The following is a 24,018-nucleotide window of genomic DNA, read 5'->3' as shown; positions in this document are numbered from 1 at the left end:
ATGCTAGATGCAGAATAGATGTGCCTCATGCTAGATGCAGAATAGATAGTAGATACACCATAAAAATGCTAATATACAGCATACGATTTGTGAAAGTGACAAACGGGCTTCACAGTTATGTCAGGTGTGTTCATATGCTAATGGTGATGCGATTTCAGATCAATTGCTCCAGCCACTGAGGAGAAACGCTGTTTCAGACAGACAGACAGACACTCACTCAGACATTCGCAAAATTATAGTATAGATAAAGCCGAACTACTTCGGGATCGGCACACTCGTGTACTCATCGGAAGCGGCGCCGAACATCGGGTGAACATTGGGGAGCTCAAAAATGTATTTTAAACCATTTTTAATGGAATATATCGTCGGACAGAGTAGAACGGCTAGCTGGCTAGCGGCTAGCGAGCCAGGACCACCCACGACTCTACAAGCAGCTCGGGGTAAGTGAATTAATAAAAAAAAGATTGTATTGGATTGAAATAAAGCCGAACTAGTTCGGGATCGGCACCAGATGAGTTAAGAAATACATTTCAATACAATAAACTTCAACCCAGGATGTAATAAAACATTTCCCAGATGGATTATTTTTTTGCCCCACCTTACTACTTGATATAAGTGTAAATGCGTATATTACAAGGCTTGGTAATATACCTCAGTGCTTTGTTTTTCAAAAAGGCAGCCATTGTAGCTACTAACTAATGCTTTTGAGCGAGAAATGCAGGAAGAATATTTATTAATATTTGATAAACATTTCGATCCTTAATTCCATCTTCGTCAGGACAAAACTATACATTTTTGGAAATGTGGTTAAAAGAATACAATACAAAACAAAAAAACACTGCTGAAAGTGATAATGCCATGTGTCGAGTCCACCATCTCTGGAATCACATGCAGCCCTACTGTCCCTGGTTCAAATCCCATAAGAGCCTCTCAGCTTTCCTAAAGCGTCTGTGTGAATAGAGGGAGGCAAGGTGGGAAAATACTAGTTTCTTCCTAAAGCGTGTAAAGCTGAAGCTATACTCGCTCGTCCGTATAGGATGTGAAAACGTTATGATGTGCGAAACCTCAACAGTTCAACTTTTGGAAAGAAGCGCCCGGGCATTTGATCCTCCTGATTGTATAATGTGACAACATGATCATTTACAAACCCGAGTTGAGTTCAGAAGTCCATGTTTACGTTATTTCAAATAGCTTATTGTACTAATGAACTGCGTGTGAGCAGTGAGCACCTCAACGGTTAACAGGTTAGAACCGTGCAGACGTCACACTGTGTGTGAATGCTACTGTATGGACATGATATCCAAAAACACCAAAAGGCATTCTCTGTGGACACGGCCCTTAACCCATTAAAACCTGAGGCCGATTCTACAAATGCCTTCTAAATCAGTAGTTATCAAACTTTTTCATGCCAACGTCCCCCAAATTGATATGCATTCGGCCGCAGACCCCTATCTGGAAATATGTCCTGCCAGAGACCCCCAGAAGAGGAGAGTTGCAAAGATTACTCTAAATTTCCCCTGTGTTTTTTTTTTTCTTTTCTTTTTTCTTTGTTACACAGTCCTGCCAAAAGCAACCCTTTCTATGTAGCTCCCTGCCAGGCCCGATAATCCAGAGAATTTAATAAGCTTTAATTAAAAATACATTTTAATCGAAAAGCGGAACTAAACCTCTTGGAACGGTTTCTTCAGGACCCATTTGATCGCTGCACCATTACCATGGCAACCCGCAACCGGAAGCAGCCATCCGTCCAGGCCATGGGATCGTTCCATTCACTCACTGTTTATACAACACGAGAGCTAGTTCTTGAACGAATGGTCGGATTTTCAATCTTTTTATTTATTTATTTTGAAGCTGTGGACAACGTAACGCGGATATTCTCGCGACCACGTTAAAAGGTAAGAGAAGAAAGGCAGTGAAAGACATAGGGAAATTCTCGTGACTATCGGGACTTGCACCAAATGAGTTAAAGGGGGAGGGGAGGGCTTACCAGACAGCAGGTGGACGGATGGGAAGCTGACCTCCAGCTTGGCCAGCAGGACACTGAGGAAGGCCTCAGACGACAGGGCAGCAGGATCCGTGGAGCTCTGGTCGTACACAACCACCTCCTGACCACCTGCCTGCAGCTCCAACTGACACACACACACACACACACACACACACACACACACACACACACACACACACACACACACACACACACACACACACACACACACACACACACACACACACACACACACACACACACACACACAGCGTTAGCGTTGGGATCCTTTAGGATTTTAGCGATTCCGGTTCCTTAAGGCGGGGGATCCGCCAAATCTTTGTAATTATTTTAAATTAACAACTTTAACCCTCACATCCCTATTCTGAGGAGAACTTTAGCCAAAAATAGCAGATCTACAAGCTCTCAACGCCTCGCGCTGCGAGGCTTTGAGAGCTTTGAGAGCGTCCTCGAGAACGGTGCGCTGCAATGTGAAGCTACCGTTCCATCAATACACACACACACAGAACTTAGGACTAGTAAGACACCTGAGGGTGACATGCAACCTCAGGGGGACATGCGACCTCGCCCTAAAGGGCGAGGTCGCGCCAATTCTTGACCATCTGGCCAACCACAGCGTTTCTCTGACGATTCTAGTTGTTGTCATTCTGGGGGGAGTTTGTTCATGTTTTTGTGAGGGTATCAACCCTAGGAGACACGGGGAGAACATGCAAACTCAACACATAAAGGCCCTATCGCCCACACCCTAGTTGGGGTTGGCGATAGGGCCTTTCTGTGTGGAGTTTGCCTAAACATGGAGATGTGGTACAGAATGACTCATATATGGGCATAAAAAGTATGTCATGTGACATCACTTCCTGTACAGACAGTCAGACAGACAGCCATTGACTCCGGCCTAACAATGGCTACTGTCTATGACGGTAGTCCCATATGACATGATGGACTTGACTATCTCCATATATAGTGTTCTCCACATCTCCATGTTTAGGCCAAACAGGTTTTCTCCATTTCTCCATGTATAGGTCCAAATGCCCAACGTTGAGCTTGACAACGAAACGTTGCCCCCATATTTACTTTAGAAAATATGTTAAATTCTAAGAACGTTTCGAGTACTCTTGATACAAGAGCGAATAAGCGCTACACTTCTGGAATCCTGTGCGTTGACTTAAAGTCGGATCCAGGCCTAATAACTGTATCTGTCCGCCCCGTTGCCACCTCCTTGTTACATTTTCTTTTCTGAGACTGCCGACTGTACATTGTACCTCATCCACCCTTTCTTCTCTCTCTTTTTGGTATCTTTATCCTCCTCCTCCTTTTTTTCTTTTTTATTCTTCTCTTTTTTTGTCTTTCTTAGTCTTGTGTATCCTTCTTTCTTTTTTTTTGTCTTTATTAAGTGTGTCACAACTCGCTGACATCACACTGACATCACACTGACATCACTTCCTGTACAGAAAGATTACAGAAGGTCTGTAGCAACTCATAATGTAATAACGGCTCATAATGTAATAAGGGCTCATAATGTAATAAGAAAAATGTAATAAAAACTCATAATGTAATAATCAGCTCATAATGTAATAAAAAAGCGAGCGCATAACGTAATAATGGATTTTTCAGTAATGTAATAATGTAATAATGTGTTACATTAAGAACCTCCACATAGGACGCTCATAATGTAATAAAACTTCATAATGTAATAATGTATTTTTATTACATTATGAGCTGATTATTACATTATGAGCTTTTATTACATTTTAATTATTACATTAGGCGCTTGTTTTGTTATTACATTATGAACCCTTATTACCGTACATTATGAGTTGCTACACACCCTGCCAACTTTGTTGATGAAGAATGGAGCAACTATCTGCTAAACATGCAGCAAATTAATACATTTGGGGATCATTTAGCTGTACAAAGAGCATCCACAATATTCAACATACAGTTTGTGATTGTATCGACACTGGGTGTTGATGCAACATCGATAATATCCCCATGTGGTCAGTATGACGACAGTCTGCCATTGCTAGTTCTGGGCCACTTTGCCGAAGGTCATGGGGACCATTATGTAAGCCTTGATGGACCAGTCACACACTTGATTCCAAGAGCGCACCACTTCGATCTGTCTAGACTTAAGGCCAGAGTGAGGTACCGGGTCAGGGCCAGAGTTGGAGTGAGGGCCAGATTTAGGGCCAGAGCAGGGCAGGATTTACCCTTCATGGTGCCCTGTGCTTGGACCTAGTTTGTTGCCTCTCACTTCAAACTTGGTTTGATTTTTTGTCCCCTTCTCCACCAGCATACAGTATCAGGTAGCTACAATTTCGACAGTCCAGTAACTACAAGCCCTGGCTTCTCTATCCCACAAAAACATCAATCAAACAGGTAGCCACATGTATCACATCCATCCATCTTCAACCGCTTATCCGGAATCGGGTCGCGGGGTAACAGTTCCAACTGAGACCTCCAAGTTGGAACGCCGAGGCGTTCCCAAGCCAGTTTGGAGATATAATCCCGCCATCTGGTCTTTGGTCTGCCACGGGGTCTCCTCCCAGTGGGACGCGCATCGAGGACCTTCCTAGGAAGGCGCTCGGGGGGCATCCGTACTAGATGCCCGAACCACCTAAGCTGACTCCTTTCCAAATGTAGGAGCAGCGGTTCTACTCCAAGTCTCTCTCGGGTGACTGAACTTCTCACCCGATCTCTAAGGGAGATACCAGCCACCTGTCTGTATCACATGATACATGTATCACAGTCAAGCTCAAATTATAAATAACAATAGTGTAGAATATGCCCAAAGATGGTGTATGAAACAACAGAGCCTAAAACCGGGACCCTAAAAGCAATGCGCACTCGCAATGAATTTGTACATGTTTTCTGATTGGTTAGGTGAGCATGTTTTTGTGAAAAGAACATAATAAATGTCTATGCAACCACTGAAAACAGATACTATTATTGGCACAATGTTGTAGTGAATGTTGAAAAGCAGGACATATTAGTGTTTTAGAGATATTTGTCGGGACACCGGGACAAGCAGCTTGAAAACGAACAGTCCCGGCCAAACCGGGACGTCTGGTCACCCTACTTAATAGTGTGGTCTCAGTTGTTATATGAGATTTATGAAGGTTTCCTGTGCAAATAAGCCGAAAAACTTACTAGGATCTCCCTTTAGTTGACCTTGTACCTTGTGACCTTGTACCAGTGAACTGTACTGTCACTTTTCCTATGCAAACTTCTAATAAAGTTTTCAATCAATCAATCAATCAATCAGGGATAGATAGCACCTTACCTCTGCAGCCGCACTGAGGCGCTCCAACACAAAAGTGCACCAGTTCTTTTAAAGTTGTGCATACTAGTATCCACCTAACGTTTCTTCAAAACCCTTAAGTCTAACCAGTCATTACAGACAGCAACGTTAGCTTAGCTTAGCTTAGCTCATGTGAATATCTTTTGTTTACAGTTGATCCTCTGGTGCCCCCCTGTGGTTGTTGTTGCCCTGTGCTTCAGCACGTCAAGCCCTATTATAAATCCGGCCCTGGGCCAGAGTGAGGGACCGAGTCAGGGCCAGAGTGAGGTACCGAGTCAGGGCCAGAGTGAGGGCTAGACTTAGGGCCAGAGTGAGGAACAGATCGTGCGCTCTCCTCTGCTTCCTGGACTCTTTGAATGAAGTGTGTGACTGGTCCATCAGGGCTTACATAATGGTCCCCATGACCTTCGGCAAAGTGGCCCAGAACTAGCAATGGCAGACTGTCGTCATACTGACCACAAGGGGATATTATCGATGTTGCATCAACAACCAGTGTCGATACAATCACGAACTGTATGTTGAACATTGTGGATGCTCTTTGTACAGCTAAATGATCCCCATACAGTATGTATTAATTTGCTGCATGTTTAGCAGATAGTTGCTCCATTCTTCATCAACAAAGTTGGCAGGGTGTGTAGCAACTCATAATGTAATAAGGGCTCATAATGTAATAAAAACATGTAATAAAAACTCATAATGTAATAATCAGCTCATAATGTAATAAAAAACAAGCGCATAATGTAATAATTAAAATGTAATAAAAGCTCATAATGTAATAATCAGCTCATAATGTAATAAAAATACATTATTACATTATGAAGTTTTATTACATTATGAGCCTCCTATGTGGAGGTTCTTAATGTAACACATTATTACATTATTACATTATTGAAAAATCCATTATTACGTTATGCGCTCGCTTTTTTATTACATTATGAGCTGATTATTACATTATGAGTTTTTATTACATGTTTCTTATTACATTATGAGCCCTTATTACATTATGAGCCGTTATTACATTATGAGTTGCTACATCGTCACTCAAGTGACAAGGTTTTCCAGGGTAAATGCGACCTTCGGTCACAACAAGGATGCCGGCACTCACTTTAGAATAAATTCTTGTTTGATTGAAGGTTTTACCCCCATGCAGCAGCCGCAAAACAAATGGACGTTTCCTCAGGGTTACACGCTGAGGAAGGCCTGTTGGGCCGAAACGTCCATTTGTTTGCAGCTGCTGGGGGGAAAAAACCTTCAATAAAACAAGAAGAAATCATTCTAAAGTGAGTGCTGGTGTCAAGCTTGTTCTAAGTTCATTGTTTGCCCGAGCCGTGCACCCAAGATGAATATATTTTTGAACTACTTTTTTGACGAGTGCTCCTCTTTTCTCTTCCTGAAGTACACACACACAAACCCACACAGGGGCAGACCTGCATTCAGAAACACCCCCACTTAGAAACATCCCCATTCAGAAATACCCCCACTGAGGTTAAGGTTAGGGTTTAGGTTAGGTTTAGGTGACACCTCCATTTAGAATAATGGAAGTCAATCTTCTGAATGGAGATGTGTAACCGAAGAGGTCTTAACAAGTATGGTGTGTGTGTGTGTGTTACTTGTTAAGACCTCTTCGATTGCATTTCACTCCTAACCAGGCTTACTCTAATTCAAACCATAACCCCAAACCTGAGACTCAGGACATCTGGTCCAAGTACTGTACACTTGAGGGTTGAATAAAAAAGACCAACACACCAACAAAGTTGCTTGATTCTACTTCACTCTCCACACACGCATATACTGTGTACACACGCACGCACGCACGCACGCACGCACGCGCACGCGCACACAGACAGACAGACAGACAGACAGACAGACAGACAGACAGACAGACAGACAGACAGACAGACAGACAGACAGACAGACAGACAGACAGACAGACAGACAGACAGACAGACAGACAGACAGACAGGCGCGCGCACACACACACACACACACACACACACACACACACACACACACACACACACACACACACACACACACACACACACACACACACACACACACACACACACACACACACCTGAAACAACTTGGGACTGACTGAAAAATCTAGATTCATAGATTGAATGTCTCAGGCACTGACCTACTTCCAAGTGTGATTATTGCCATTGCGACAGAGCAATGCCGTCAGGCCAATCCCAGTCCAGAGACCTACATAAGGGAACAGCCCCATCAGCACTTTGTCTGGACTAACTGCAGCTTGGCTCCGTCTCTCTCACTCTCTCTGTGTGTGTGTGTGTGTGTGTGTGTGTGTGTGTGTGTGTGTGTGTGTGTGTGTGTGTGTGTGTGTGTGTGTGTGTGTGTGTGTGTGTGTGTGTGTGTGTGTGTGTGTGTGTGTGTGCGTCTGTACTTCGAAAAAGGCTTGCAGGTTACGCTTATAATTAGGAAAAGATTCAGGTTGGGGTTAGACATTTAGAGGTTATGTTTAGGGGTTGGAGTTTATACTTTAGTTGGAACTTGTGAGCTCTACAAGCTCACGAGTGAGATATTTATTTCAGCTATTTTCAATAAAATGTTGAGGTCCTCACAAGTACAAGTGTGTGTGTGTGTGTGTGTGTGTGTGTGTGTGTGTGTGTGTGTGTGTGTGTGTGTGTGTGTGTGTGTGTGTGTGTGCGTGCGTGCGTGCGTGCGTGCGTGCGTGCGTGCGTGCGTGCGCGCGTGCGTGCGTGCACTCTGTGTGTGTGTGTGTGTGTGTGCTGACATCACACACCCAGAGCACACACCACAGCAGCAGACAAACACAGCGGCCAGCAGCTTACCTCCTGGTGTACGGAGGAGCGATTGGGTTTCAGTCAGAGGCTTTTCACACAGACCAGTTCACTGCCCCTCCGGCTAGACACCATGATCTACAACCAAACCTGCTTACAGCTAGACACCATGATCTACAACCAAACCTGCTTACAGTTAGACACCGCAATATACAGTACTACCAACCCTGCTTACAGCTAGACACCATGATCTACAACCAAACCTGCTTACAGCTAGACACCGCGATATACTACCAAACCTGCTTACAGCTTGACACCGCGATATACAACCAAACCTGCTTACAGCTAGACACCGCAATATACTACCAAACCTGCTTACAGCTAGACACCGCGATATACACCCAAACCTGCTTACAGCTAGACACCGCGATATACACCCAAACCTGCTTACAGCTAGACACCGCGATATACAACCAAACCTGCTTGGTCTACAAGAAACACGATACCTAAATTGGGAATCTAATTCTGACCACTGTTATGTCTAAATCAATGTGGCCAAAAACACTTGAACTAGTCTTTTCCACAGTTCTCCTTCATTTCTTTGATATCCAGCAATGAAGCAGAATTTAATGTCCAGATTGAACCCTGGTACACCACAATACCGGTGATTACGCCAATATCCACAGTAACACCCTTGTCTGAAAAGGGGGAGGCAAGTCAAGTCAAGGACAGTCCCAGTTAACGCCACCCGTTGCTGAAGCTTGATAAGGAGACTGGACTGGTTCATGGTGTCAAAAGCTGCACAGCAACAGCACTGAACATCAGTGTCGATACTGTGGCTGACTGGAACTAAGACATCATTGTTGGGGGCATGGTGGTGCAGTCGGTAGTGCTGTCGCATCACAGCTAGAAGGTCCCGGGTTTGATTCCCATACCCATTCCCATACCCTAGGTGGGGTTGGCGAAAGGGACTTTCTGTGTGGAGTTTGCATGTTCTCCCCGGGTAGGTAACCTAGGGGAAAACATGCAGCAGGGGCGTCACAAGGGGTAGGAAAGTGGGACTGAGTTACTAGGGCCCAAGGTGGAGGGGCCCTAGTAACTTTAGCTATTGAAAAATAGCAGATATACAAGCTCACAGCGCGGCACCGAGTGCCGAGCTGTGAGCTTGTAGATCTGCTATTTTTGAAAAGTTGTGAAAATGTGTGCAAATCTTTGAATATGTATTTTTTAAGCAGACATTTGTAACTCAAATTTTGCTTCCAGGGGGGTTTCCTGGAACTAAATATTTTGAGATGGGGATCCGTGGCCAAATTCATATAATTTTTTTGTGTCCTTCACATGAAAAAGTTTGAGCATCACTGACATGGAAACATGGGTTTATTGCACACTTTTTCACAATTTTTCAAAAATAGCAGATCTACAAGCTCGCAGCGCGGCACTCGGTGCCGCGCTGTGAGCTTGTATATCTGCTATTTTTCAATAGTTAACATTCATGGGGGGCCCACAGTGAATCCTTGTACCCAGGGCCCAGAATTTGGTGTGACGCCCCTGCATGCAGTAATCCTGGTCTCTATACTGCCTCCCCCTGGTCAGCCGGGGTGCCTGATGGAGGGGAGAGGAACTGGTTGGAATAACGTGTTCCTTCCACACGTAACGTCCTACCGGGGAAACTCCCCTCTGTCGGGTGATAAGAAGTGGAAGCATGAGCTCAGTTCAAGGCTCTCCCCAGGTTGTTTGGTCTGATGACAATCCTGATATTGGAGAGTCCTACAGTAGCTTACTAATTACCGATCCGTTTTTCAAAAACGTAACATTTCAAAAATAGCCGCTCTACAAGCTCACAACACGTCACGTTGTGAGCTTGTAGATGGACTATTTTTGAAACCTTTGAAAACTTTTTTTCTCCTATTAATGCATGCCCCAAATAGGGATGCCAGGTTTACATGTCGACCATATGGTACAACTGACGATACCGGAGTCGTCAAAAAAGGCAAATAATGATAATAATAATGATAATAATACATTTTATTTATAACGCGCTTTACATTCTTGCGAATCTCTAAGTGCTACAAAGGGCAAAAAAATGCATAAAGAAAGCAGCAAATAATGGCCGATATATCAGCCAAAATGATCCGTCTGGCAGGCTAAAGGAGTTATTTATACAACGGAGAGCAGATTTGGGCCTAAGGAGACAAAAACAATGTCCAGAGGAATATATAATATCTTGGTTGTCCAATCTACGGTTATACAGAACCCCTCAGTTGCAATGGGCACTGTGCCAGCTCCTGTGTACAGCACCTGGTCTACGGTAAATACGGGACTTTCCAATATCCTGTGGTATTATTGTCATTCCTCACATCTGGTTCCTACATTAAGACACAACAACAGCATCCCAGCGGAGTTTCAACCAGCCGACCACACTAGTACAATAAGAGAGACCCTCTCTGTTGGCACGCTAGAACAGTGGTTCTCAAACTGTGGGTCGGGATCCCCAGAGGGGTCCTCAAATTATTTTGGGGGGTCCCCAGCTGATTAGCTTAATGTGCATTAACATTGTTTTCTCACTCAACAGTAAACAAACCAACAAAGTTTAAGTTTATAGAGGGTATCTGCACATTTCTAAAGTGACATTGTAAGGACTTTTTAATACCTCTAAAACGACAAATTAAACATTGGCCAAATTATCAAATATTAGAGGCAAAAACATTGAAAATAGCTGATCTACATGCTCACAACGCCTCGCAACAATAGAAGCATGTTATACAAAATGTAATGCCTCAACTATTAGTGCTCGTCAGAGGTCCCCAGTTAAAATATGATTATTTTGGGGGTCACGGCCTGAAAAGGTAGAGATCCACTGCGCTTGAATAGTTATCTTAGGTCCAGTGGTGGTTTTAATTTACGTAAGTAAAAGTATCAATACTGCAGTGTAGAAATACTCTGTTACTGGTTAAAAAGTCCAGAATTCAAACTTTACTTGAGTAAAAGTACAAAGGTGTGGCATAAAAAAATAACTCATTATGCAAAATTGTCCATTTCACAAGTAAGAAAAAAAGACAACAAAAAAACAAAATATTTTATAGGTGTTTTTGTTTTTCCTGTTATTTGGAGGCCCATGTTGCAATATCCTGACTTTTCAACTGGGTAGTGGGGACCCCCCTCCCCACCCGTGACAAGCATAGCCGATCTACAAGCTCCTAACGCCTCGCAGAGTGAGGCGCTTTGAGCTTGTAGATCGTCTATTTTCTTTGGACAATTTGGTATTAAAAAGGTAATTAAGTCATTCAATTGTAACATTGTAACTGCTAGAAGTGCAGATACCTTGTATACACTAACAGTATATTGTAAGTTGGTTTGTTTACTTTTGATTGAGAAAACAATGTTGCACATTAAAGGAGTAGTTCACCCCCAAAATGACTTTTTTATGTTGATTAGTCACGCCATGGAGACTAGAGTTCAATAATATTTTTGGAGTGGTGAAAGCACTCCCAATAGACAGGTATGTCTGTGGCTGGCTATGTGGCTGGCTGGCTGGCTGGCTGGGTATGTCTGTAGCCTGGCAATACCTTGAGTGGCCACACAAGTTAAAGGAGGGGCGCTGTTGTGCAGGCACAAACACACACACGCACACACACACGCACGCACGCACGCACGCACGCACAGATTCACCACTCCACTTCGAACCGAGGTTTGATTTTTAGTATTTTGTCGCATTCCTAAGACAAAAATGTGATAACAATAAATGTATCCCCATTCGTTCCGGATGGGGACCCGTTTCGAAACGGGTCCCCATCCGGGGTAAGTTTACTCGAATCAAATTTTTGTCTTAGGAATGTGACAAAAACCAAAAAATATTATTGAACTCTACTCTCCATGGCATGAGTAATCAATAGAAAAAAAGTCATTTTGGGGTGAACTACTCCTTTAACTCTTTGAGTGCCCCCTTTTTCACCACTAGAGGGCCACAATGACCAGAGAATTCTACTTAGACAGTGCTGGTATATGCACAAGCCCTGCAGCCATGACATGCCTGAACACTTTCCTTTGTGCATGTACAGGAAGAGGATGAAGTTAGCTTGAAGTTAGCTATTGGCTACCAAGCATTTTAGAAGATCTATTTTCTGCAATTTAGCCTCGATTAAACCTTGCACACCTCATGCATGGGAAAAAAACAGAGAAGAATGAGCTCTAAAAAATCCAATGCAATCCTGGATTGCATTGGAGTGGATTTGTGCAGTTTGTTCACAGCTTTCAAACAAAAAAATCCGATTGGAAATCCGTTCAGGCATTCTTGAGATAATAGCCATTATGTTTTACATGTTATGTAAACAAAAATGGCTGCCCTGTATGTTAGATGGGGTTGTATGGGGGTGGAACATGCAAAATCGCGATTGAAATCATGTTCACCAGATTTGATGGGGTCCAAAAAAAAAAAATCAAAAAAAAAATTTTCAAAACATTTTTTTTTTTTTTTTTTTTTTTTTTTAAAGCCGAACTAGTTCGGGATCGGCACTCTGCGATACGCTAATAAAGCCGAACTAGTTCGGGATTGGCACTCAATGAGTTAAGCTAATCATCTGGGGACCCCCAAAATAATTTGGGGCCCCCCAGTTTGGGAACCACCTCTGTAGGACAGGGGGTCAGACGATCTTATAATAAAATACATATATAGGCTACATTTTGATCAAAGTTAAAGGGCCACTTCACCTCTGGGACAACCCTATCTTATTTTATTGTTGTTTGGGACACGATCAACACAATCCTGAGTTATTTTTTGTATTCAATCTGTGTTTTTAGATATTTTAGTATTTCAGCATGACTGGTGATGCCTTTTGCATCATCAGTGATGCGTTTTACCTCATATGATGCAAAACGCATCACTAGTACATGCTGAAATACTAAAATATCTAAAAATCAAACCTCGTTCGAAGTGGAGCTGTGAATTTGAGCAGTTCCAGATCTATGATTTTGATTCTATGTGTTTTAGATCTATGAATTCTAAGTGTTCTATATATAAATTCTATGTGTTCTAGATCTATAAATTATATGTGTGTGTGTGTGTGTGTGTGTGTGTGTGTGTGTGTGTGTGTGTGTGTGTGTGTGTGTGTGTGTGTGTGTGTGTGTGTGCGTGTGTGAACTGTAAACTGTTCCTATGAGTGAGTGGTGAGTGTGCCTGGCCTGCACAAAACAGCGCCCCTCCTTTAACTAGTGTGTTGTGTGTGGCCACTCAAGGTATTGCCAGGCTACGGACAGGGCCAGCCACCCAGCCACCCAGCCACCCACATACCCACGGACATACCTGTCTATTGGGAGCTTGTGTTCCACACAGCTCCAAAAAAGGTTCTTTCATAGAATAGGAGCTCAAGGTCTCTTCTTAGATATGGAGAGAAAGTGTGAACCAGCTGCCTGTCATTCACTCTCTCTACATCATACATGGGCAACTGGCGGCCCGGGGGCCACATGCGGCCCACACCTTCACTTAAAGGTATATTCAGTGATTGTATTTCATTCAAATACAAATATAATTGGTACATTATCCATTCATTCTCCTCACTAGAATGTGTGCTGACCATATAAGGACTTCCACCATGGCCCGTGTTACGAGCATAGCTAGATTCAGTTTTCAGAGGTGGCCAGCCAGTCCTCGACCAATCAGGGTAGAGAATGGCCGTAGTTATGTTATGATGTTTAGTTATGATGGTCAAAATAATTTTTGAGAACCACAGTCGCTCTGAATTAAGAACGTCTAAATGCCTAGATTGTAAACTACTGAACTTGGGTCTAATGATCAAAACAAGAACATTATAATGGTGTAAAAAATCTATAAAAAACTAAGGCCAGTAAGGGACAAGATGACCCCCGGCCACTTTCATTATCACTGAATACACCTTTAATGTGGCCCGCAGGTTAATACCGGAATACTGAATATATTATTGATTTCAGCTGTTACAATTCCAAACATGACCTGCTTTAATTCTGTCAGTCTATATAGCTTAATGACTAGTATAGTAGTATTAAAATGTATTGTTTTTGTATTTAGGTTCATAAAGTTAACATGAGTATATAACTAAATGCGTTTGAAATTAAATCAAAATGTTACATTTCAGGATTCCAATTAAGAAATAACAAAATATTATTCAGGATTCCAATTCAAAAGAAGCAAACATAGCCGATATACAAGCTCAGAGCTTGTAGACCTGCTATTTTTGCTTCTATTGTATGCGATACTAGAATGACAAAGTACGACATAGCAATATGCAATGTGGCCCTCTGGAGTGAAAGTGGAAATATAGTGGCCCTCACCATCATCAAAGTTGCCCACCCCTGCTCTACATGGATAAGAACATAATAATTCTTTGGAAATGGAAAAGATTAAATACAATAAAATAATTATAAACAATTCACGGCCTAAAAAGGTTTGAGAACCCCTGGTATAGAGAATTAACAAATTCATCCACCAGGGGCATTGCCAACTCATTCTTATGACTTCCTATCTAGCTAAGCTTTATAAACTATATATTTTTTAAAAAGAAAACAAAAAAATACGCGAATATTCGACTTCGGTGAACCATGTCGAATAGTGACTTTGATATTCGAATATTCGAATATTTGGTGAATGCCCTGTGTGTGTGTGTGTGTGTGTGTGTGTGTGTGTGTGTGTGTGTGTGTGTGTTGCTTGTGTTTAGCATGTGTTTAGCATGTGTTTAGCATGTGTTTAGCATAGACGCAGCGGCGTGGCCCCTCACCTTCTTCTTGGCGGAGTGCTGCAGCAGCTCGGCGATGTGCACCTTGTCCTGCTGCAGCCTCCTCTTCATCAGCTTGGAGCAGTTGACGTTGACCGCCTCCAGGATGTGCGAGGCGTTGTAGTCCACGAAGGGCCGGCTGTCGATGAGCAGCACGCCGTCCAGGCCGCCCTCCAGCAGGGACACCAGGGCCTCTGACCCGATGGGAAGCACCGCCCGCTCAGACCCCCTTCTGCTGCTGCTGCTGCTGCTGGGGCACCATCACACCAGACATTTCACTCATCCAGTGTTTCTCGCACTTTTACATTTCAAGGTCTCCCCTTAAAGGACAACGTTGTTTTTTTTTACAACAAGGGTTCATATTTTAGATTGTAATTAAAGAATATAAAAGATGATTGTTAAAATTATTTCATTTACTTCTTCCTATTGTTTTAGAGATTCTTATTTCAGTGGATGGGGGCATGCGTACAAGAGGCTAAATATGGCATTTTACACAGAATAAGCTCATTCCCAAGATACAACGCAACCTTTCATGGTTGGATGTGACTTATGGGGGCTATACGTGTTACTGTAAATAGCAATAAAGAAACTGCTGGCTTATTGTGTCTAAAAAGACATATTTAGCCACTTGTACACATGCCCCCATGCGTACGCATGCCCCACATTTTAGTACGGTAAACGCAATAAAACAATAGAACGAAGCAAATGAAAACATTTTAACACTCACCCAAATGAAAACATTTTAACACTCACCTTTTCTTTTCCCTAATTACAATCTAAAATAAGAACCCTTGTTGTAAAAAAAACAAAGTTGTCCTTTAACTCTGACAGTGTACAAATGGAACCAAATGGACCTGTTACAGACTTGTATGGGTCCGTTTAGACGTACCCCCCTAAAGGATCCCACAGAGTCCCTGGAATCCACTTTTGAGAAGCACTGCACTAACTCAGATTGATTGATTGATTGATTGAATATTTTATTAGACAAAAATGGAGAACAGTACAAGTATAGTTAAACACCCTGCCTAAAAAGGAGCATCCCAAATAAGTCCTCTTACGGTCTTGTTTATGTCCTTGGTATTCAATTCATGGACATAACAAATGGCAAGCAAAAAAAAACACATTAAAAAATCATTACATATAAATGAAGTGATAACAACCTCCTTCTCTGGCCTCCTGAAAGGTGAGTTCTCAGGGCAGTTTTGAAGGAGGCCAGCGAGCTACATGTTTTAAGGGAAGTTGTCCACCTGGGTGGCAGACAGTGTTGTAGAAGGAGAATTTACCCATATTTGTCTTACGGGTTTGTATCATTATCAGATGGTTGTGTGCGTTCCCTCTGGTGTTGTGGCTGTGGGTGTCGCGACGCTAACTAAGTGTGTTGGTCTCAGATTCTACAGCATGCATGTGGTTGTCACTCAGGCCGTCCTTCAGTACATTCTTTTATCATCACAGACCAGAAACACACCGTTATGAAGGTATGAGGGTTTTTAATGACATTAATAATGGACAAATAAATAATGAATGAATCACGAATAATGAACGGAGGGAGGGGACGTGGGTTCCTCCGGGGAAGGACACTAACCCATTAATCAAACCTTTAAAAGGATATTTCACTTTCAAAAAAACTTTTGGTCATTTTATCGTCTAATCAGTCTTTTATGAACACCCTGAACAGTTTTTAATTTGCTTGATTCAATATTTAGATATTTGATGTAAATGTTACCAGGCGGGCCTGGCTTTTTCAATGTGTTTTTTCATTTATTTTTAATAATTCTTTGGGAAAATGGAAGAAAAAAAAATCAATAAAAAGAAGTTATCGGAAAAAAGGCCTGCTCACGTATTAGGAGGGTGGTATGAGTCGCCAGAAAATATAATGGGTGTTTTTAATGAATCTATCATGGTTAAAATGGAGTTTGAAGTTACAATGGGTGTGTATGGGGAGAGGCCCTGGGCCTGGAGGGCCTGATAACATTTACATCAAATATCTAAATATTGAATCAAGCAAATTAAAAACTGTTCAGGGTGTTCATAAAAGCCTGATTAGACGATAAAATGACAAAACGTTTTTTTGAAACTGAAATATCCCTTTAAGTTGACTGATCAATTGTCACATAAAATAATTGAGATATAACGATACACTTTTTCTTTTTTTTTTTTGCATTGGAACATTGTGAACATATCAATACAATTTGAATTTCCGTTTGGTTTTTAAAGGCCTGTCCATACTTTGACCGAAACCGCCCTTTTCGGTCAAAAGGTCCAAAAGGTTCGACTACAAAACGACGTCACTCGCGACTTCTGAAAAGCATTAGACCGAATGAGAGGTCGGAAATTTGCACGTCGGAAAGTCCAACTCACCGAGCATTTCGGAGAAAGTATGGACAAGGCCTTAAGGCTTGTCCAATAATTGCAATTAAGGCGATCAATCATGTAATAACGGTGACAGTCCTTACCCCCTGCCGGGCCTGGAGGACGGCGCGCCGCAGCACGTCGTCACGGACGTCCCCGTCGTCACGGACACTGTCACGGCCGATGACCCCCCGGCGGCGGGTCCTCCTCCTCCAGAAGAGTCAGACCCAGGGACCACCACCACCACCGCTGCTCCTGCGCCCACGGGACGCTCCGACATTATGACTAAAAAAACTTCTCTCTCTCCCGTCTTCCTGCGAGAGTGCACACCCCCTCCCCCCTCCCCCCTCCCTACCTCCCCTTCTTCCTCCTTGTCGTTGCAAGCGGCTGCGGGGTCCCGGACCCCCCCACCCACCCCCACCCCCAACCCGGCCCCCCCCCCCCCCCGGCAGGTCCAGCAGCAGGAGTGACGCAGCCTAAAGCCTGGCGAGGGTCTCGGGTCTCTCTCTCTCAGGAGATGAAGAGCTCCATTGTGTCGGCCGGGTATGATGTCATCCTGATGGCAGCTTTGGCAGCCAGAAGAACCCAAGGCCAAAAGAGAGAGAGAGAGAGAGAGGAGGGAGAGAGGGAGAAGGGAGTGGAATGGGGAGGGGGGGGGGGAGAGAGAGAGACAGAGAGAGAGAGAGAAAAGGAGGCCTCTCTCTGGCCCTGAAAGACTAAAAAGAAAAAAAAACTAAACCCCCACCACTATCTTTCTTGCATTTGTGAGACTCTGTGCATGTGTGGTTTCTTGTCAGTGTGTGTGTTTGTGTGTGTGTGTGTGTGTGTGTGTGTGTGTGTACGCGTGGTGGGGAGGGTATGTATGTAGGCCAACTGGTTGTGTCCAAACCAAACCTAACCCAATATACTGTGAGTAAAGGAGTCCTTTTGGGAGGTGGAGGAGGAGAAGGGGGGGGGGGGGGGGGAATAGGGGAGGAGGAGAGGGGGGGGAGGAGAGGAGAGGAGGAGGAGCAGGGGTAGAACTTTTATTCACACCATTGCACGAGCGGGAACAAAAGAGCTCTTTTCTCCGGGACTGTGCTGCGAGGATGACATCACCGCGCCGCGCTGCACCTCGCTCCTCGTCTTCATGCTTAAGTGCTTATCAGCCTGGAGGAGAGAAAGAGGAGACAAAACGTTGCTGTGGTGGCGGAAACCTTGTATGTCTCCCAAGTTTCAAATCTGTACGTTCTTCTTTCGCAAAGCGAAGCCACTGCTTCGTCGTACAAGGCCCGTCGCACAAAAGTAGTGAAAACAGCCGATCTACGAGCACACAACGCCTCGCAGGCTGGCGTGAGGCGTTGTGTGCTCGTAGATCGGCTGTTTTCGCTAGTTTAAATCGTTTTTTGTTTTTTATAAAAAAAAAAAAAGCAAAACGAAACAGGTTTTGGACATACGAGGTTTTCACCCGACAACGACGAAAAGAAAAAAAGGGACACGGGAGGAGCTTTTTGGGCTCGGGAGGGAATAAGCGCCCCGGACCAGAGTTGCCAGATCTCTTTTTTCCACCCCCTTTTTTTTTAGAGAGAAATAAGCAACCAGGTCTAGGAAAACAAGCCCAAAAGAAGTGGCTGTTATTAAAGGCCACGTGTTGTAAGCGCTTTAATGTTTAAGGTAGTGGTGGAAAAAGTACTCAAATGTGTTGGTAAAAGTATCAATACTGCAAAGTTTACTTGAGTAAAATAATACAAGTATTGGCCCTTAGAAACAAGCAACTACCAAAATTTACAAGCAACTTCACAGAGAATTAAGCACAAAGTCGCTTGAAATAAACAGACATGGCAACACTGCTCCTCGCCAGTTTAATCGGAAACTGACTGACTTTTGTGCCAGGTTTACAGGTGTGCTTATTATAAGCAACGTTTGCCTTGTTTTTCTGCAAAGTCGCTTGTAAATATTGATGGTTGCTCGTTTTATTTTGGGCTTGTTTCAAAGTTATTCTATTTTCTTTCACGATTCTTTATGAACATAGCAGATCTACAAGCTTACAACGCTTTGCATCGCGTTGTGAGCTTGAGGGCCATTGGGAGGGTCATTGGCGTTCGGAGCAAGGACAGAAAGAGAGATTTGTCATGTTCGATCACTTTGAGACCTCAGAGTAAAGTGTCAGGCAGACAGATGACATATATTTATGCCTCCCTAGATGTCCGTGCATACATTTGATTGATTTTCTATACTTTTTCCTTCCATGAAATATGGCTACCGTGGTGAGGCTCTAAAAGTGCCCAAACCCCAAGAAGTCATGATGAGTATTTATTTGGAAGAATGTTAAAGAGAATAAGGTTAAAATTGTGTTCATGAGAAAGCACAGATATCACCCAGGCTAACACAGTCTGAATATATAAATAAATAAAGAACCATGGGCTATCGGCACATGGTAACATTGTTTTCTCACTCAACTGTAAACAAACCAACATTAAGATTAAGTGTATAGAGGGTATCTTCACATTTCTAAAGTGCCAATTTAAGGACTTTTTGAATACCTCTAAAATGACAAATTAAACATTGGCCAAATTGTCAAATATTAGAGGCAGAAATTGTGAAAATAGCAGATCTACATGCTCACAAGTGAGCATGTAGATCTGCTATTTTCACAATAGAATTTCTTTTTTTTTTTTTTTTTTACTTCGACCTTCGACTTTCTCTGGTGGGAGTCGACTTGTGTGATGAAGTCGACTAAGTCGACTTGTCGACTTTTTCGTTAATGCCCTAATGCAAACCATTAAAATTGTCGCCATTTGGCCTAATTGTATCTCCATGTTTCAACAGTTTTTTTTATAACTTAATGTCCCAATTAGTTGTACGAGTGTCCAGCAAAAGTCGATAAAATAGCCGACCTACGAGCCGAGCTCACAGCGCGCCGTATCTGTGACGAGCTCGTAGATCTGCCATCTTCTCCATTTATGAAAAGTTGTCGTTCTGTTTCCTTGAAAAGTAACGGTTTCCGCCCGATTAAGTGCAATCTATGACGCTCAGACTCGCCTTGTAAAATATTTATTTCTGTGTGTGTGCGCAGGACTTAAGAGTGTGTGTGCCATGCCTCGGCCGCAAGACAAGCATGGCGTTTGTGTGTGTGTGTGTGTGTGTGTGTGTGTGTGTGTGTGTGTGTGTGTGTGTGTGTGTGTGTGTGAGTGAGAGAGACGGATGACTGAGAGTCGCCAGCTTCCCATTAAAAGTTTTGGTCGTCCTGCAACCGACTGAGTCAAAGCCGTGAGCCCAGGAAATTCCCTTGTGCCGTTAAACCCAACACTTAACTCAGCAGTATCGACAAAAAAAAAAACTGTTTTTTCTTCCCCCATGACGTATTCCTACTCACACAAGACCACCCACAGAGCACAAAAAAAGATCCACTGGCGAGAGAAATCACCTCTGAGTTCCAGAAACAATAAAAAAGAGAGAGAAAAAAAACTTCTAAACTTTACATTTCTGTTACATCAGGTTGTCTCCGGCGCCACGCGCAAAGTTTACTTTCAGAGTCTCACAGTTTAAAATAGAGGAGCCAGACATGACCTGGTTTCATCAATGGATGCATGGCAGAGGTAAGTTTATAATACAGGAGCCAGACATGAAGTCGTCTCATCAACGGATGCAAGGCAGAGGCATGTTTCCACACTCTCACTGACAACTACCCAGAGGATCCCCAAATGTTTTAATTAAAGGGATAGTTCAACCCCCAAATGACTTTTTTCGATCGATTACTCACCCCATGGGGATTGTTTTTGTCGCATTTTGTCCTAAGCCAATAATTTGAGGAGACTCTTTGTGTCTCCATAGGGAACAAAGCAGGCTATTTGTGACTCCATAGGGAACCACTGCTGGTTATCAAATTGTTGGTTTAGGAATGTGACAAAAACTAAAATAAATATACGTGAAGTCTCCATGGGGTGAGTAATTGATAGAAAAAAGTATTTTTTTGGGTGAACTATCCCTCTAAGGGTAACGGTCCATTTGGGTGAACTATCCCTCTAAGGGTAACGGTCCATTTGTACACTCTCAGAATTACAGACCTGTAAGGGTCCATTTGGAACCCTAGGGGTCCCTGCCTGGACCCCACAAGATCAAGTGATCTAGGGGGTGACCTAATAATAACTTGAATTTATATAGCGCCTTTCAAAACCCTATAGGACCTGATAGACCTGCAGGATAGACCTACAGGCCCCAGTGATGTTGCTAGGTTTTCAATGGGTCCCGGGACCCACAGGTGGTCATTCAAATGGGTCCCAGAATTATTTTATGGGTCCCGCGACGACACATGCATTATGTATCAACGGTGAAAACATCACAAAGGACTTTGATTTAAACAAATGGTGGCAAATAGCTACTTGTATGTAGTTAATGAAGGACAGAAGCATGGATTTACAAGATGTTCTCGATCATCTCATCGGTAATGCCAGAAAGTATTGCAGCACATGCAGCTCAGCTGGTGCAGTGAAATGACTGATAGCAGAAAGGATAGCATCCCCGGGATGCAGTGATGCTTAGTTTAATGCGCCCTTCAAAAACAATATGCGTCAGGGATGCAGGATGCAGGGCTAGTAGCATGACTGGGCCTGTCAGATGCTACTTGTCCTTTAGGCCTCTGTTGGGAGAAAAAATTGAGAAAAACAAACAACAGCAAAGCACCAGAGAGTGAACTGGAGTCATAGTTTTATTTTATCAAGAAGAGTGAATTATAAAATCCACCCGCTGCCATCGTGCCACTTTGAGTCTTTTGGCCTCCCCTTTCCAAGTTCAACAAAATCTGGGGATCCGTTTCGCCCTGCATCAACACCGAACGCTCCTGTAACTGCACTTCTTTTAAAACCATGACAGCTAGTCTTGGGTAACATACACTGGGGTAATATGCAATTATGTTACGGATGCCGGGGATAAAACAACAAAGCCCTGATGGGGAAATGATCCGAGACCACCATGGCTCACCATGGGGCTGATCTGCCCCCTGAAACCATGCAAATTATTATCATTAGGGCTAATAATTGCGATTAACGATTTAATTGTGTTTCTGTCATTGACAATTACATTTCTGTTTTTGCTTGTAGGCTTTGAACATGGCAGACATGACACATAACCTAAATATACAAAGACATTACTTACATATTTGGCAACTTTATACTTGAAAAAGAACATTGATAGTGGAAATAGCAAATCTACAAGCTCACAACGCGTCGTTGTGAGCTTGTAGATCGGCTATTTCCACTATTTTAGAAAATGTTTGAAAATATGAAAAATGTTCAACATGTAAACGATTATTAACGACAAAATAATTGCGATTATGTCAAATAATTGTGATTAAACGATGATGTAATAATTGTGACAGCCCTAATTATCATACAGTACAGGAATCATGTCATTAAAAAGGATAAGAACAGGGAGAGCATATATTACATCTGCTACAATATGACGATATCAGCGAACAAACTATGTGTGTATAACAACACACAGTCATCTTGACACACCTTAACTCGCTGTTGTGATTATCATAAGTAAGGAGCGACCAAACAGAATGGAGAAGGGCAGACTAGGGCACAGAAAACAGGGGTGTGTGTGTGTGTGTGTGTGTGTGTGTGTGTGTGTGTGTGTGTGTGTGTGTGCGTGTGTGTGTGTGTGTGTGTTAGGGCTGTCACAATTATTACATAATCGTCTAATCGTGATTATTTGACATAATCGCGATTATTTTTCATAATCGTCATAATCGTTTCCATGTTGAAAAACGTTCATGTATTTAAAAAAGAGTCAAAAATATTGGAAATAGCAGATCTACAAGCTCACAACGCGTCGCATCGAGCTTGTACAGTAGATCGGCTATTTCCACTTCAAAGTTATTTTTTAAGTAGTAAGTTGTCAAATATGTCAATAATTTCTTTGTATATTTAGGTTATGTGTCATATCTACCATGTACAACTTCAAAGCCTAAAAGCCAAACAGAAATGTAATTATCAACGATAAAAACACAATTTAATCGATAATCGCCAATTATTTGAGTGACAATTAATCGTCATGTAAAATGTCATATCGTGACAGCCCTAGTGTGTGTGTGTGTGTGTGTGTGTGTGTGTGTGTGTGTGTGTGTGTGTGTGTGTGTGTGTGTGTGTGTGTGTGTGCACGTGGTCAATGAAGCCAAGACACAAGCCAGCCCTTCCTTGACCTTGGGGGACAAAATCAGGCCCCGCCGGGCCGTCTATCTAAAACCCAGATACCGTGGGAGGCCCAGCAACAGCAGCAGCTGGAGCGCACCGAGGCAGGCAGCGTCCCAACAGCTCATCATGTTCCACTTCACACCATAAAAGTGGAATAAGTGGCAGAGCTGTGATGTTCAGAAACGGCCCGGGGCATTCCCATCCCAATGAACGCACGTTTTCTTTTTTCTTTTTCTTTTTATAAAAACCTTTGAACCCTATTCTGGGATGGGGGAGACGTTTGCCAAAAAACAGCAGATCTACAAGTTCAGATTAAGCTTTTAGAGCTTGTAGATCGTCTGTTTTGGGGGGCTGAGAGAGATTTGGTGCAGACGTTAAAAAATAAATAAAGCGGTCCAAGTAGTTGTAAGTCAGGTCAGTTTGACTAAGAATAGAGCAGGGGTCTTCAACAGGGGGTCCGGGACCCCTAGGGAGTCATCAGTGTTACTACGGGGGGTCCTCCATATCTTCCAATCCTTTTCTATATTAACAGCTTGAACCCTAGTGTCCATATTTTGAGAACTTTAGCCAAAAATATCAGATCTACAAGCTCACAGCGCCTCACGCTGCAAGGCAATGTGAGCTTGTAGATCGTCTATTTTCGTCAAAGAGCTTTGGTGTAGAGGGGAAAAAGAGCAGA

At 43.0% G+C, this 24,018-nt stretch overlaps 1 protein-coding gene across 4 annotated transcripts in view; it reads right to left on the bottom strand.

The window, feature by feature from the left end:
• Nucleotides 1-17,476, bottom strand: part of dusp16 (dual specificity phosphatase 16) — a 31,416-nt gene extending 13,940 nt beyond the window's left edge. Inside the window, exons 1-3 of one of the 4 annotated variants that reach the window (XM_080754604.1) lie at nt 17,268-17,476; nt 14,818-15,064; nt 1,988-2,129 (exon numbers count right to left, since the gene is read on the bottom strand). In XM_080754604.1, coding sequence (XP_080610730.1) covers nt 1,988-2,129; nt 14,818-15,064; nt 17,268-17,443 — 565 coding nt within the window. In that variant the 5' untranslated portion in view covers nt 17,444-17,476. Of the gene's footprint in view, nt 1-1,987; nt 2,130-14,817; nt 15,065-17,258 lie in introns of all 4 variants that reach the window. The other 3 variants (XM_080754605.1, XM_080754606.1, XM_080754607.1) reach the window with 3 other exon arrangements.
• Between the last annotated feature and the right edge of the window lie 6,542 nt (nt 17,477-24,018).

Source organism: Nannobrachium achirus (assembly GCF_963921795.1).
Source record: "Nannobrachium achirus genome assembly, chromosome: 23".
Taxonomy (NCBI): Eukaryota; Metazoa; Chordata; class Actinopteri; order Myctophiformes; family Myctophidae; genus Nannobrachium; species Nannobrachium achirus.
The sequence above is the reverse complement of the archived record's forward strand: the minus strand, read 5'-3'. Positions and strand labels throughout refer to the sequence as shown.